Here is a 14,127-nt window from a genome sequence, read left to right on the forward strand (position 1 = left end):
GGTGTAAAAAAGTTGGAGACCACTGATCTAGGCCATCCTTGACAGGTGTTTGTCTAACCTGCTCTTAAAAATCTCCAAGGATGGAGATTCCACAACTTCCCTAGGCAATTCATGTAGTTGTAAGATGATTACCAACATATTGCATAAAATGTTTCAAGATATTTATATTCAAAAAAAGTCAAGACAGTAAACTTCTGATGAAGCCCTTTATTCAGTTAAGTAACCAAAAGGTGAAAGCATTCCTATTCACCACGCTTCTCTTCTGGAGGTGGTTCATACTGAGACAGCTGTAGAATTAAAAAAGGAGTGATTTTGTTAGCTATAGAATGTTAAAAAAACAAAAACAAACAAACAAACAACCCTGAAGGCATATTTTACCCCAACAGGAGAGAGGAGTAATTGTTTTATAGCAAGCTTTATTCTACAAATAGGTCCACTTATTTTCAAAGATAACAAACATGCCCGGTAAACCTTTTTTTTTTTGTGGGGGTGAGAGGGAAGGGAGAATGCAATGTATTGTGCAAAAATGCAACTATAAGAGAGAGGCTTTTAAAGGTGCAGGGCAGGATTTTCAAAAGTTCTTAAGTGACTTATAAAGTCAGGAGATTTCAGCACACAAGATCCATTAAATGCTTTTGACAGTTTTTCCCACTGACAAATATTTAATTTCTTACTTTAAAGAAGAGAGGGTTTTACATTGTGATTGCCCAATACTGGCTACTCTTGAGTTAGTATTGGGAAGAATGAGTGTCCTACATTCTTGTATGCTGTACTGAAATATGCTGGAGTAAAATGGTCTGACTGCCACCACTAGAATGGGTATTAGCTATTCATGAGACTATTCCAAGGAGTAAAGTTTAAAATAGAGGACAAACTTACCATGAGAACCTTAGATCAAAAATTCACACTGATTTAGTGATAATTTGGCCACTTAAAATACACCCTGAATTCTCCAATTATAGATACATATGTATAAAAATTAAGTAGCTGAAGACCAAGTAGATTTCACCAGAGCCTTTGAACAGAATCCCAGACATAGGGAAGGTTAATAAAGTAAATATTAGAATATCTAGAATCTGCCACTCAGTTTTAATTTTGCATTTAAAATGTTTCTCATTTATGGGTTAGAAATTCCTAGCCTGATCGAAATATTCATCTGGCATTTACAATAATGTTGGATTAAATTTATCACAGTGTGCTGCCAGCAACAGCTGCTGAAAAGCTGCTCCATGGCTTTTGCACACCAAGCTAGCTACAAAATAAAATGTCTGGACTGTATGAGTGGATCTTAGTCAAGTTTTGCTTTTCAATTAATTACATGTACTGTTCTTCTGCCCATAACAAGAGAATCAGATTAGCAGGTTTTCCCCTGTGCAGAGAAGTCTTTGCACAGGCACCCAGCTGAAAAGGGAAACTTGCTAGTTACTTAAACTTGCTACAGTACTTAATGGAAAGGGAAAATAAATGTTTCCTCTTTAATGTTCTGCATGCTAAAAAGAGTAATGAAGGAAGTTGATTAGAACACAATTTTGCTCACAATACTCATGTAAAAGTTGTCCTGGTGCCTTTCAGAAACCCAACAAAACTCAAAGACCCAGGGGAATGGGTGACTGTGCAGGACAAAAAAGACAGATGGAACAAAAAAAGTAAAGTGCATAAACAGTAGATAAGAGTGGAGAAGAGAAAGTACTAATCAATAAGGAGAAAAATTTCAGAGATACAGAGGGAGGAGAGATACAAGGAAATGAGAGCAGAAAAATTGGTGATCCTAATGACACTCTGAATCATTCCTCAAAAAGAAGAACAGGAGGACTTGTGGCACCTTAGAGACTAACAAATTTATTAGAGCATAAGCTTTCGTGGACTACAGCCCACTTCTTCGGATGCATCCGAAGAAGTGGGCTGTAGTCCACGAAAGCTTATGCTCTAATAAATTTGTTAGTCTCTAAGGTGCCACAAGTCCTCCTGTTCTTCTTTTTGCGGATACAGACTAACACGGCTGCTACTCTGAAATGAATCGTTCCTGATTTCCCCAACAAACTTGGTTACTGCCTGAGGGCAGACTCTTGCACCTTTTCACAGAGTTGTGGCATATGGCCCAAAACTCTATAACTCTGGCCCACACACTAAGGTATAATTCAGCCCTCATTACCGAATGAGTTTATCAGATCTCTTAGACCACTTTCATAGGAAAGTCCCCCTTCTTGTAAAGTCAGATTACTCTCATTTTAAGCCAGCCGTGACAAAAAAAAATGCCTGCAAGATGCAATAACTGCTCCATGCTCCCAACACAACTCATCTAATTTTTTTCCCCTCAAGGAAGCATTCCCATTTTAACCCAAGCCAGGACCATTTAGATAAGCATGACAGCTTGACTCAGCAGAATGTTCAAGTCAAATACTTATAGTCTTTTTACTGTAAAACAAATCTGGACTAGAGTTATTAAGTGGATATAGTGTACTTGAACTTTCAGAAAGCCTCTGACCTGGTCCCTTATCAAAGGCTCTTAAGCAAACTAAGCAGTCATGGGATAAGAGGAAAGGTCCTCTCATGGATCAGCAACTGGTTAAAAGGCAGATAAAGGATAGGAATAAATGGCCAGTTTTCAGAATGGAGAGAGGTAAATAGTGGCATCCTCCTCCCACTCCCCCTCCTCCAGTGACCATTACTGGGACCAGTGCTGTTCAACATATTCATCAATGATTTGGAAAAAGGAGTAAACAATGAGGCAGCAACATTTGCACGATACAAAATTACTCACGATAGTTAAGTCCAAAGCCGACTGTGAAGAGTTACAAAGGCCTCTCACAAAACTGGGTGAGTGGGCAACAAAATGACACATGACATTCAGAGCACATGAATACAAAGTAATGCATATTGGAAAACAATCCCAACTATACATACAAATCCATGGAGTCCAAATTAGCTGCTGCCACTCAAGAAAGTCATTGTGGATAGGTCTCTGAAAATATCACTCCCTGTGCAGCAGCAGCAGCAGAAAAAAAACAAAAAACAAAAAAAAAAAACCTAACAGAATACTAGGAACCGTTAGGAAAGGGAAAAATAAGACAAAATATAACACCACTATAAAAATCCATGGTACACCCAGACCTTGAATACTGTTGCAGTTCTGGTTGCCCCATCTCAAAGAAGATATAGAAGAAATAGAAAAAGCAACAAAAATGATTAAGGGTATGGGACAGCTTTCATATGAAGAGAGATTAAGAAGACTGGGATTGTTCAGCTTGGAAAAGACAACTAAGGAGGGATATGATAGAGGTCTATAAAATCATGAATAGTGTGAAGAAAGTGAATTGGGAAGTGTTATTTACCCCTTCACATAACACAAGAACCAGGGGTCACCTGAGGAATTTGTAGGCAGCAGGTTTAAAACAAACCAGAGGAAGTACTTCTTCATACAATACAGAGTCAACCTCTGGAACTTGTTGCCACAGGATGTTGTGAAGGCCAAAAGTATAACTAAGTTAAAAAAAATAATTCAATAAGTTGATGGAGAATAGGTCCATCAATGGCTATTAGCCAATGGTCGGGGATGCAACCCCATGCTCTGGATGTCCCTAAGCCCGACTGCCAGATGTTGGGACTGGACAACAGGGTATAAGTAATTTGATAATTGCTCTGTTCATTTCCTTGGAGGCATCTGGCATTGGCCACTGTCAGAAGACAAGATATTTGTCTAGATGGATCACTAGTCTGACCCAGTGTGGCCATTCTTATGCATATATGTCTTGACAGGGCCGGTGCAAGGAAGTTTCGCGCCCTAGGTGAAACTTCCATCTTGCGCCCCCCACCCAGCCGTGCGGCAGCTCCCAGCCTCCCCTCCACCCTGAGGCAGGCCCCCACCCGCAGCAGCTCTCCCCCCCTGGGGAGCTGTGCCACAGCTCCCCACCTCAGCTCACCTCTGCTCCGCCTCCTCCCCGAGCACACCGCCCCCACTCTAATTCTCCTCCCTCTCAGGCTTGCGGCGCCAAACAGCTGATTGGCACCGCAAGCCTGGGAGGCGGGAGAATTACAGTGGGGGCAGCGTGCTCGGGGAGGGGGCGTAGCAGAGGTGAGCTGGGGTGGGGAGCTGCCGCACGGCTCCCCGGGCCGGGGGGGGGGGGTGCCTCAGGGCGGGGGGAGGAGCTGCCACAGGGCTCCCCACCCCAGCTCACCTCTGCTACGCCCCCTCCCCGAGCATGCCGCCCCCGCCAGCAATGAGAATAATTGCATGGAGCGGCCGCTGCGCTGGGAGAGGGAGTCTGAGCCGCATGTGTCAGCGCGCCGCCGGCAGCCCAGCCCAGGAACGCTTTAAAAAAAAAAAAAAATGGGGGCACTGCCTTTTGGTGCCCCCAAATCTTGGCACCCTAGGCAACCACCTAGTTTGCCTTAATGGTAGCACCGGCCCTGTGTCTTGACAGCAAATTTAATGGAGAGATCATTAATTTGACCAATGAGTTTATTGTTAAGTAGGTGTTTTCTGGACCAATTAATGGACAAATAGTGCCTTTGTTCTATTATGGAACTACCACTGATAATATATGATGTGTACTAAGATAGCAGTTTGCAGGATTCAGGCCTCTTTGTGGGCAGTCCCATAATCCATGTAGAAAAGCTTGCATGATCAAAAGTTGTAGAAGGTAAAACATAGTATGTAGTAACTAGTCATTTGGTAAGTAAAGTTACTGTAGCAAACAGCATCACTGCGTGGGAAAAAGTATGTCACACACTTTCAGAACCAGCACTGTTTCTACCCCTCGTTTATGTGGCTATTTGCATGTGCAGTTATGGATCAGTATAACTATGGTAACTGTACAATGAGTTATTTGAAAATCTGTCTCAAATATAATTTGGTTTAAGAACAGATGCCCTCTTGAGATAGCTGAGAGGTGCAGGCAGTCTGTATACCCAAAACAACGACTCTGCCTTAGTTTACACTCAGGTTCCATTCAGAAGGTTTTCACAGTCAGAGAACTAGAGGTATTTTAAACTAGAGTTAAATGTTGTATTTTGCATACAGAGAAAGGCCTCCATTGGGTCAGATCCTACGAGGTGTTGATCCCATTGACCTAATAGGTCTCTTCCACCTTGAATTTATATTCTATAAGAAGCCTTTGCAGTTAGTGTCTTTAAAATGTTGTAATCTGTTTGGGAATTATCATGCAGGTTGATTTTTAACCCATTTTTTAAGAAGTTAAATAAAATTGAGCGGAAATGATAGAATTAAGTTTGGTACTTGTACTGGTTTTCCATGGCTTTTAAAGAACGTTAAGAAAAAGAAACTGAGTGGTTAGTCATATTAGAACATGAAAAGTGTTCTTTTCAATTGAGTGACCCCTCACCAAGAGCCTATCAGGCTTCTCCTTGTTCTGAGACTTGCACAAAGTGACACTGCATTATCACTGATGAATATTGACTATTGATACAGTAACTAATACCAGTGTATTTGTCTTTTATTTACATTTTAAGACTATACAGCAATGGAGACTCTTAAATATTTACCTTTGCTTTTAGTTTTTTGTTTTCTTCCAACACAGCTTCATATTTTTCTTTCATCTCTGCCACTTCCAGGCGAAGGGCCTCTACTTCTGGATTTTCTGGAGCTGCGGCTCCTATATGATGCTTCAGAAAGCTAATAAAAGTTAAGTGTTTCTTCACTTAAAAAGGATAGCCTGAATTTGAATAAACTATAACACTGGTAGAGCAAGACATAATGGCAGACTGACAAGATACGCCAGATGTGTCAGTTAAGAAAAAAGCCAAACAGAATTTTTTTAAACAGAAGGTGGCAACATGGCTGTCTGCAGGCACTTTAAAAACACAAGGAAGAAGAACAGCAAGGTTTACTTAGCTTGTAAAGACGACTGAGAAGGGCACTGTTATAAAATAGTATAAAATAAAAGCTGAAAGATGCTCCTTTTACCCACTCCCACAACACAAGAACAAGAGAATACCAAACTGTAAGGCAGAAAATTTTAGACAGTAAATACTTGTGTAGTAAGCCCTCATAATCCACTGAGGCAGGAGGTCAAACAAAACACAAAAACAACAACAACAAAAACCCTGAGTTAGATAAGCCAAAAGCCTCAGGCTGATGGTAGAAAGGACTTTATCATCAAGAGTTAAATTTCCAGTTCGCTATTGTACTTGGTTGACTGAGTGCCATTTCCCTAAAATTGCTGCTGCTATTATTTAATAAGGAAATAAAATATTTTGTTTACACTATATAATATGGAGACAAACTAGTATCTGCCTTGGACTATGCTTCCATTTTTTGCCTCACATCTGATTGAAATCAATTCACAGAAGGAAGAAAAAGGATACTCCAGTGCACTATTTGGTTTCTCTGGCTCTTCATATAGGGCTACCAACACTGTAAATAAAAAGCATCCAACAGTTGAAGCAGAGAACACCCCAAATTGTTCAATTTCTTAAATGTGCACCAGTAGTCAAATCTAATACATATGAGACATAAAAAGGATTACTTCCAGATTAGTATTTTAAAGGTGAGGTTTCACTAATTTAAACATTCACACACAAAGATAATTTTTGACTATAATAAAAGCTAGGACAATGAACAGGTATTAGTGATTATACAGAGTATTACTGAGAGACTCATGTGCATCCAACATAAGCTTTGACAGTTATATAGCTGGAATTACTTTGAATAAGCTTTTTTTCAACAATTCTTTAATGAGCTGTAAAGCTAAATATTTGCACTAAATTCTGCATTTACATAAACACAAACATTGCAAGTGACTTTCAAGCAGTTATATTTTTCCATAAACTAATCAAATTAATAGCTATTTAATAATAGTTCCAGGATATATACATTCTCTACCAGTAAAGTAGTTGCCTATCATATTTGTTACTTATCTTGTAACAAAGGTAATCTGAAGTAATCTACACTACATCTTAAAATCAACATAAATTATGTTGCTCAGGGGAGTGAATTAGCCACCCTCCTGAGCAACATAACTTATGCCCATTTAAGCGCTGGTGTGGACAGCACTATGTCAGCCAGAGAGCTTCTCCTACTGATATAGCTACCACCACTTGCGAGGGATGGAGTAATTAAGCCAATGGGAGACCTCTCTCCCGTCATCTTAGAGCAGCTACACTAGAGGTCTTACAGTGGTGCAGCTGCGCCACTGCAAGCTCTCTAGTGTAGCCAAAGACAGAATCTCCTTTACTAAGTTTGGAAAACTCAACATTCTCCTCCATCACCAGGCCTCCTTTACTGGGGGGGGGCAGGGGAAATAAACAAATCGCACCCACTTGCTGCTTTGCTTCTAGAGTGGAAGCAAGAATCCTAAAAGGTGTCTCAAGAATGCAGTTGCACTCTTACAGTCCCACACTTGGCTCCTCCTTCATCCATGTATTGTTGTGCTCATCTCCAGGGGCACTCAGAGTGTTACATTGAGTATAGTACACCTCTACCTCGATATAACGCTGTCCTCGGGAGCCAAAAAAAAAAATCTTACTGCGTTATAGGTGAAACCGTGTTATATCGAACTTGCTTTGATCTGCCAGAGTGCGCAGCCCCGCCCCCCGGAGAGCAATGCTTTACCGCGTTATATCCAAATTCGTGTTATATCGTGTCGCGTTATATCGGGGTAGAGGTGTACTCTCAATAACTAATATTTTGAGTTAACACAGATGTGCACCAAAGACAGCCACATGGCACGAACTTCTGAAGTATTCATTGTTCAACACTTTGTTGACTGAATCCTTAAAAGAGCCTGAGCCACCAGTTCTCCTGTTGACTAATTAATACTTAGATTTCTGGACTTGGAATGAAGCCAAAATGAATATGATTTATCACTATCAGTATGTCCGCACTTGAAGATTTTTTGTTTTTAAACTGATCAGTGACTGGGAATAGAACACCATTGTTGTAGGTACCAAGTTAATGTATTGTCAAGTTAGCCAACACATCTTAACTTGCTAGCCTGGACACTCCCAACACTTGTTCATGTAATTTTGGACTCCGAAACTTCCCTTCCAGGACAACTGTGTTAGCTACTAGAGTTCACTGTCAGTTAACTGAAGAGTAGCTACATCCTTTTAGACTAGTTTGTTAGTGAGCAACAACAGCTTTAGAGCCACCAAATGGAGCACACTGATTTATCTGAAAGTGGCAAAAAGACTGACTTCAGCTAAACTTACCCACATTAAAAAGACTGCATGTGGAGTGAAGTGTCCTTCACACTCTAAATATGTATTCACCATGGAGTGGTGAAAGTGAGTAAGCTGATCTGCACTCATAACACGTTTCTTAAATGAAAAGACGGAATGTATGTGTACTTGGTCCTGCTAGTGAAGGCAGGGGGCTGGATTCGATTTGATGACCTTTTAGGGGGGAGGGATAGCTCAGTGGTTTGAGCATTGGCCTGCTAAACCCAGGGTTGTGAGTTCAATCCTTGAGGGGGCCACTTAAGGATCTGGGGCAAAATCAGTACTTGGTCCTGCTAGTGAAGGCAGGGGGCTGGACTCGATGACCTTTCAAGGTCCCTTCCAGTTCTAGGAGATGGGATATCTCCCTTAATATAAATAAATAAATAAATAAATAAATTAACTCCAGTCTAAAACATTCACTATCATCTGAAACTTGGTACAGTGGTAGACTATCCCTACCAACTGTGAGACAAACCAAAGTGTGATATCTGTATTGAGTCTCCAGATACTCCATTTTACAGAATAGTTTTGACCTAAAAGCTATGGCAGCACTTCATAAAGCAATTAAACAGAGATTACTTGCTTTCATTTTCATTCAAGGAGAAAATATAAGCTAGCTAGAAATATATAAAACAAATGTTCAATATATTAGAAACAAAAAATAAAGAATGGAAAGCTATGAGAACACTTTCTATAATACCCTTTGAATTAGTGTATATATCCCATCCAAAAAGAATAACAAGAATGTTAAGGTTGCACAGTTTAACTTGCAACCTTGACTGTCTGCTTGTGAAAATGTATTATGACGCAGCCTTTAATTACTTAACAGACTATTCCTGAAACTCAAGATACCATGTTTTCTACAAGCTTAAGTATGCACATGCAGCATTTTGTGATACATTTTCATTAGCATAATGCCTATTTTCTCTCTGACAGACTTTTGTTATGCACCACTATATTTGCATAGTCTTTTCACTAAGTACTTATGACAAAAATAAGAGGAGAGGGGAGAAGCATTAGGACTAATTTTGCCATTACAGACATAAAAAACCCCAAAACAAACAAACAAAAAACCATGCATGATTTATAGGCTAAGGAACAGCTGAGGAAGTGGATATTTATGCAATTACAAAACTAAAAAGTATATAGAAATATTTAATTGTCTCTCTCTTGAGTTCTTTGTATATTGTTTGACTTTCTTAGATTGTGAGCTATACAGGTAGGGACCTTTGATGAGGGCAGGATAAAAACCAACACAGAATTTCTACTGAAGTTGTCAGATTTTCTGTTTGTTCATTCAGTATTTAACCCAGTGGTATCCCAATCCAGATATGGGGATTTGGGTACTTCCAAAACACAGATTATAGCCAGCTCTGGTAATTAGACCTATGGGTAAGGTTGCTTAATATTTTCCATTGAGAGAGGCTGTTTGGTCAAAAACTATTAAGTTAAAAGTAACTACATTTGGACTGAAGTTTTACATACATGCCACGTGCATGCCTCATGCTGAAATTTTTGGAAAGTTGTACCCAACAGTTCAGCTGTTTCCAAGAATGAAATTAATGCAAAAAAGTTGTTTTGCCCATGTTAAAAATTCCTACAGCCATTTGACTAAGAATCTCTGGTGCTTCTATGTTTCGCACACGGATGGCCTTTGTTTCAGGAGTATGTCTTTTGCCATCCCCATTACAAGTCGGCCCAAATTACAGAGATCCAAGAAATTGCTCAGCAGAGGTATGTTACACTTGTTAGCTAAATTTCTCCCAAATTCAGTCTGCTCTGAGCCTGCTCAGGACTTTTCTTGAAATTGCTCCTCCTAGTTGCTGGGGGCCCACATGTAGTGCTGGGCACAAGAACTGAGAGCAGGGAGACACACTCCCGTGCTCTCTATTCTGCACCTGCTACACCCAGGCAACATGAATATATGAAATAATGAAGCCATCAATTTGCAAACATCTAGAAGATAATAAGGTCATAAGTGAAAGTCAACATGGATTTGTCAAAAATAAATCATGTCAAACCAACCTGATAACTTTCTTTGACAGGGTCACAAGCCTTGTGGCTGGGGGGGCAGAGGGGAGCAGTATATTTTGACTTTAGTAAAGCTTTTGATACTGTCTTGCATGACCTTCTCATAAAGAAACTAAGGGCTGGTTTACACTGGTTTACGCAAGTCGAAGTATCTTGGATCAAATTACCTGGGGTCCACACAGCACGGGATCAACAGCCGCAGCTCCCCCGTCGACTGCGCTACCGCCGCTCGCTCTGGTGGAGTTCCAGAGTCGACGGTGAGCGCAATTGGGGATCAATGTATCCCATCTTAACGAGACGCGATATATCGATCCCGGATAAATCGATTGCTACCCGCTGATACAGCGGGTAGTGAAGACGTAACCTAGGGAAATGCAACCTAGATGGAGCTACTATAAGGTGGGAGCAAAATTGGTTGGAAAACCATTCCCAGAGTATTTATCAGCGGTTCACAGTCATGCTGGAAGGGCATAACGAGTGGGGCCCTGCAGGGATTGGTTCTGGGTCCGGTTCTGTTCAATATCTTCATCAATGATTTATATCAGTGGTCTCCAACCTTTTTAGGCATAAGATCACTTTTTGAATTTAAGATCAACCCAGGATCTACCCTGCCCCTTCCCCAAGGCCCCGTCCCTTCCCCGAAGCCCCACCCTGTTCACGCCATTCCCCCCTCCCTCTATCACTTACTCTCCCCACCCTCACTCACTTTCAACAGGCTAGAGCAAGGGGTTGGGGTGCAGGCTCTGGGCTGGGGGGTTCGGAGGCAGGCATGGCCCGGCCCCTGATCCGCCTCCCCCCCACGCTTCTTGCCCCTGATGGCCCCCTGGGACTCCTGCCCCATCCAACGCCCCTGCTCCCTGTCCCCTGACCGCCCCCCGGACCTCCTGCCCCTAACTGCCCCCGCCACATCCAACCCCCCTCTCCTTCCTGATTGCCCTCCCCCGGGACCCCTGCCCATCCAACCACCCCTTCTCCCTAACCACCCCTGGAACTCCTACCTCCATTCAACCCCCCTGTTCCCCACCCTCTGACCACCCCAACCCCTATCCACACCCCTGGCCCCCGACCACCCCCCGAACTCCCCTGCCCTCTATCCAACCCCCTTCTCCCATTCCTTGCCCCTTTACCGCGCTGCCTGGAGCACCGGTGGCTGGCGGCACGGCTGCACCATGACAGGCAGCCACACTGCCTGGCTGGAGGCAGCCACGCACCACAGAGCACGGGTCAGGCCGGGCTCTGCAGCTGCGCTGCCCTGCCACCCAGAGCATTGCGCCAGTGGCACAGTGAGCTGAGGCTGCAGGGGAGGGGCCAGGGGCCAGCCTCCCGGGCCAGGAGCTCAGGGGCCAGGGAGAACAGTCCCACCGGCCGTAGTTTGCCCACCTCTGACCTAGAGGTCACAAACCTGCTAACAATCCATATGATGATCAATATGATTCCACAAGATGAAATTTGGTCAGTTTTTGTTTCTAAATGTGAAATTAAATAAAAAATGTGAAAGGAATATTCTGACTGCAGAGAAGTGTCAGGATTAAGGCTGCTTGTGCCCCCTTTTTGCATGTGCATGACACTCTTTAGTTACATGATCACCTACTTTTTTTCACCCTACAGGACTTCTGACTCATTCAGTGCACCAGGAATCAAACAGAACTGTGTAGTGAATGTGGTTTTGTCTACAAGAACCCTGCCTCCTTTGTTGTAGAGACTGGATGTTGTGTAGCAAATAAAGCAGAGAATTATAGGGAGAAAAGGGATAGTCTCATGGTTACAGACCTTGAATGCCACCCTGAAGAACTGAATGTTATACCTGCATCTTGCAATGCTGAACAAGTCACTTAGATCAAAACTCACAGGTGCCCACAGTGTGGAGTGAGTACCAGGGATCAGGGGCCAACGGGTCAGAGTTGCAGAAGTGGGGTGTGCTCAACACTACAACTGAAATCAAGTGGAACTCTGCTTTGAACATATGAAGTGCTACAGAAATAGTAAGTTATCTGAAAAAATAAGACCTCAAGTATCTTAAGTCTTGACCCACAGGATTCTCAACAGGGGCTACTGGTCACCTGCCACCTGACCAAACTGGGAGGCGAGGGTGCGTGGAGAGCAGCTGCTAGAGAAAGGGCCCTGCCACCACTTGATCCCCGCGCGGGGGCGGGGGCATTTACCTTCCCCCACGCTGGGGGCAGCGGCTCGGAGCTAGTTACCTTTGGTGAGCGTGTCCAGCACCCCGGATTTCTCCAGGTAGCGGCGGAACTGCTCTCGCTTAGAGTCCGCGGCCTGAGGGAAGGATGGGAACAACGTTAGCGCGGGGCGGGGCAGGGCGGTCCGGGGTCGGCGAGCCGGCTTCGCCCGGGCCTGTCCGAGAAGGGCGCAGAGGCCGCGCGAAGGCAGCCAGCGGGATACCGGGACTCCCCGGTGGAGGGGAGGGAACCAAGCGAGGGCGGTGGGTTCCGGGAAGAAGTTGCAGCCCCGCACCTTGTAATGCGCCATCCCAACGCTCTCCGCACCGGGCCGCGCTCTCCGCTCTAACGACTGCGTCGCGCTTGCGCCCTGGCTCTTTTACCGGAGGGCGGGGAAGACACGCAGCGTTCCATCAGTTACCATGGAGACGGGAACGCTAGTACACGGCCCCGCCCCTCCCCCAACTTCTTTTTGGCGTCCTGCCTTGGGCCTTTCTGCGAGCTGTATCTCTTCCGCACCCCCTTCTCCCGCTTTCCCGGCCCTGCCCCGCCCCACCCCCTTCTCCCGCCTTCCCACCGCCGGCCCGGCCCTGGCCAGCCTCCTTCTCCCGCCTTCCCACCGCCGGCCCCGCCCCCTTCTCCCGCCTTCCCACCGCCGGCCCGGCCCTGCCTGGCCACTCAGCCACCTTCCCTCAGGCCCAGCCCAGCCACTCAGTTCCCGCCTTCCTACCTCAGGCCCTGTCCTGCCCAGCCACCGTCTCCCGCCCACTCAGCTCCCTTCTCCCGCCTTCCCTGAGGCCCTGCCCTGCCCTGCCCAACCCCCTTCTCCCCGCCGCCCGCCTGGCCGCTCAGCTGCCTCCCGCCGAAGCCGTTCCCACCCAGCCACCCGCGTGTTAGCCACTCCACGCTGAGACCCCCGTGTGGGGCGCTGTGCTCACGGTGCCCCGTGGTTACGCTCGGAGCAGGAAGGCTAGGTGCCGCCCAGTGTAAAAGTAAGTGCTGGGATACAGCGTCATACAGGTTGCTTGCTGCACAGCCTCCTGGCTCTGCTGCTACATGGTGTGTAAGTCACTGCAGTGGTCAGAGTCTGATAAATGCTCGGTGCTACGCAGCATCTCTGCCAATGTCAGGGAGCCGCCGGTGTATCAGCACAAACTCGCCACTTTGTATCACTGCCAGGGCAGGGGCGCAGAAGTTCCTAGCCTTGCCGCCTTTAATGCTTCTTCATGATGGGGAGGACAGCTACAGTACAGTGATCTGAAAAGAAAAGAAGGCGAGGTTCTGTGTGTTTGCTACGGAGTATCTGACAGACATGCTGCTCAGAATATAAACTGCTCACGAGTGGAAAGGGCTTGTCTACACAGGGAAATTATTGCAAAATAAACTAGAGCAGTGGTTTTCAACCAAGGGTATGCGTACCCCCTGGGGGTACGCAGAAGTCTTCCAGGCGGTGTGTCTAGTTATCTACATTAGTGTTTCTCAACCTGGGGGGGGGGGGTGCAAGCAGGGCAATTGCCTGGCACCCTACACTACAGGGAGGCCCCTGAAGCTAAGTTATATGCTTTAGCCCCAGGCAGTGGATCTCAGGCTTCAGACTCCTGAAAGGGACACAGTGGTCAGGAAAGATTGAGATTAGAACCAATGAGCTACAGTGTGAATTTAAAATGCAGTAGCTATTCCATACTAAGGCCCTGTGTGGACATTTATTCTTAGGGCCCTACCAAAATTACATCCATGAAAA

At 44.9% G+C, this 14,127-nt stretch overlaps 1 protein-coding gene and 1 long non-coding RNA gene across 2 annotated transcripts in view; one reads left to right on the plus strand and one right to left on the minus strand.

The window, feature by feature from the left end:
- LOC112060690 (uncharacterized) overlaps nt 1-14,127 on the plus strand; it is a 45,661-nt gene that overhangs the window by 1,440 nt on the left and 30,094 nt on the right. Inside the window, exon 2 of the long non-coding RNA XR_002889931.3 lies at nt 11,818-13,378. This is a non-coding gene — a long non-coding RNA (uncharacterized LOC112060690). The remainder of the gene's footprint in view (nt 1-11,817; nt 13,379-14,127) is intronic.
- On the minus strand, nt 193-12,823 carry MYCBP (MYC binding protein). Its single transcript, XM_005311645.4, has 5 exons — nt 12,682-12,823; nt 12,411-12,483; nt 6,325-6,373; nt 5,503-5,632; nt 193-287 (listed from the first exon to the last, which is right to left on the minus strand). The coding sequence occupies exons 1-5, from the start codon at nt 12,694-12,696 to the stop codon at nt 243-245; spliced, it is 312 nt and encodes a 103-aa protein (XP_005311702.1). The 5' UTR covers nt 12,697-12,823; the 3' UTR covers nt 193-242.

The sequence above is a fragment of the Chrysemys picta genome, chromosome 23 (assembly GCF_011386835.1).
Source record: "Chrysemys picta bellii isolate R12L10 chromosome 23, ASM1138683v2, whole genome shotgun sequence".
In the NCBI taxonomy this organism is placed as follows: Eukaryota; Metazoa; Chordata; order Testudines; family Emydidae; genus Chrysemys; species Chrysemys picta.

Coding starts and splice junctions, on each gene's coding strand:
- MYCBP (XM_005311645.4), bottom strand. Junction 5,633..6,324: donor AAACCAAATAGTGCACTGGA/GTATCCTTTTTC, acceptor AACTTTTATTAG/CTTTCTGAAGCATCATATAG. Junction 288..5,502: donor ACAAAAAACTAAAAGCAAAG/GTAAATATTTAA, acceptor TTAATTCTACAG/CTGTCTCAGTATGAACCACC.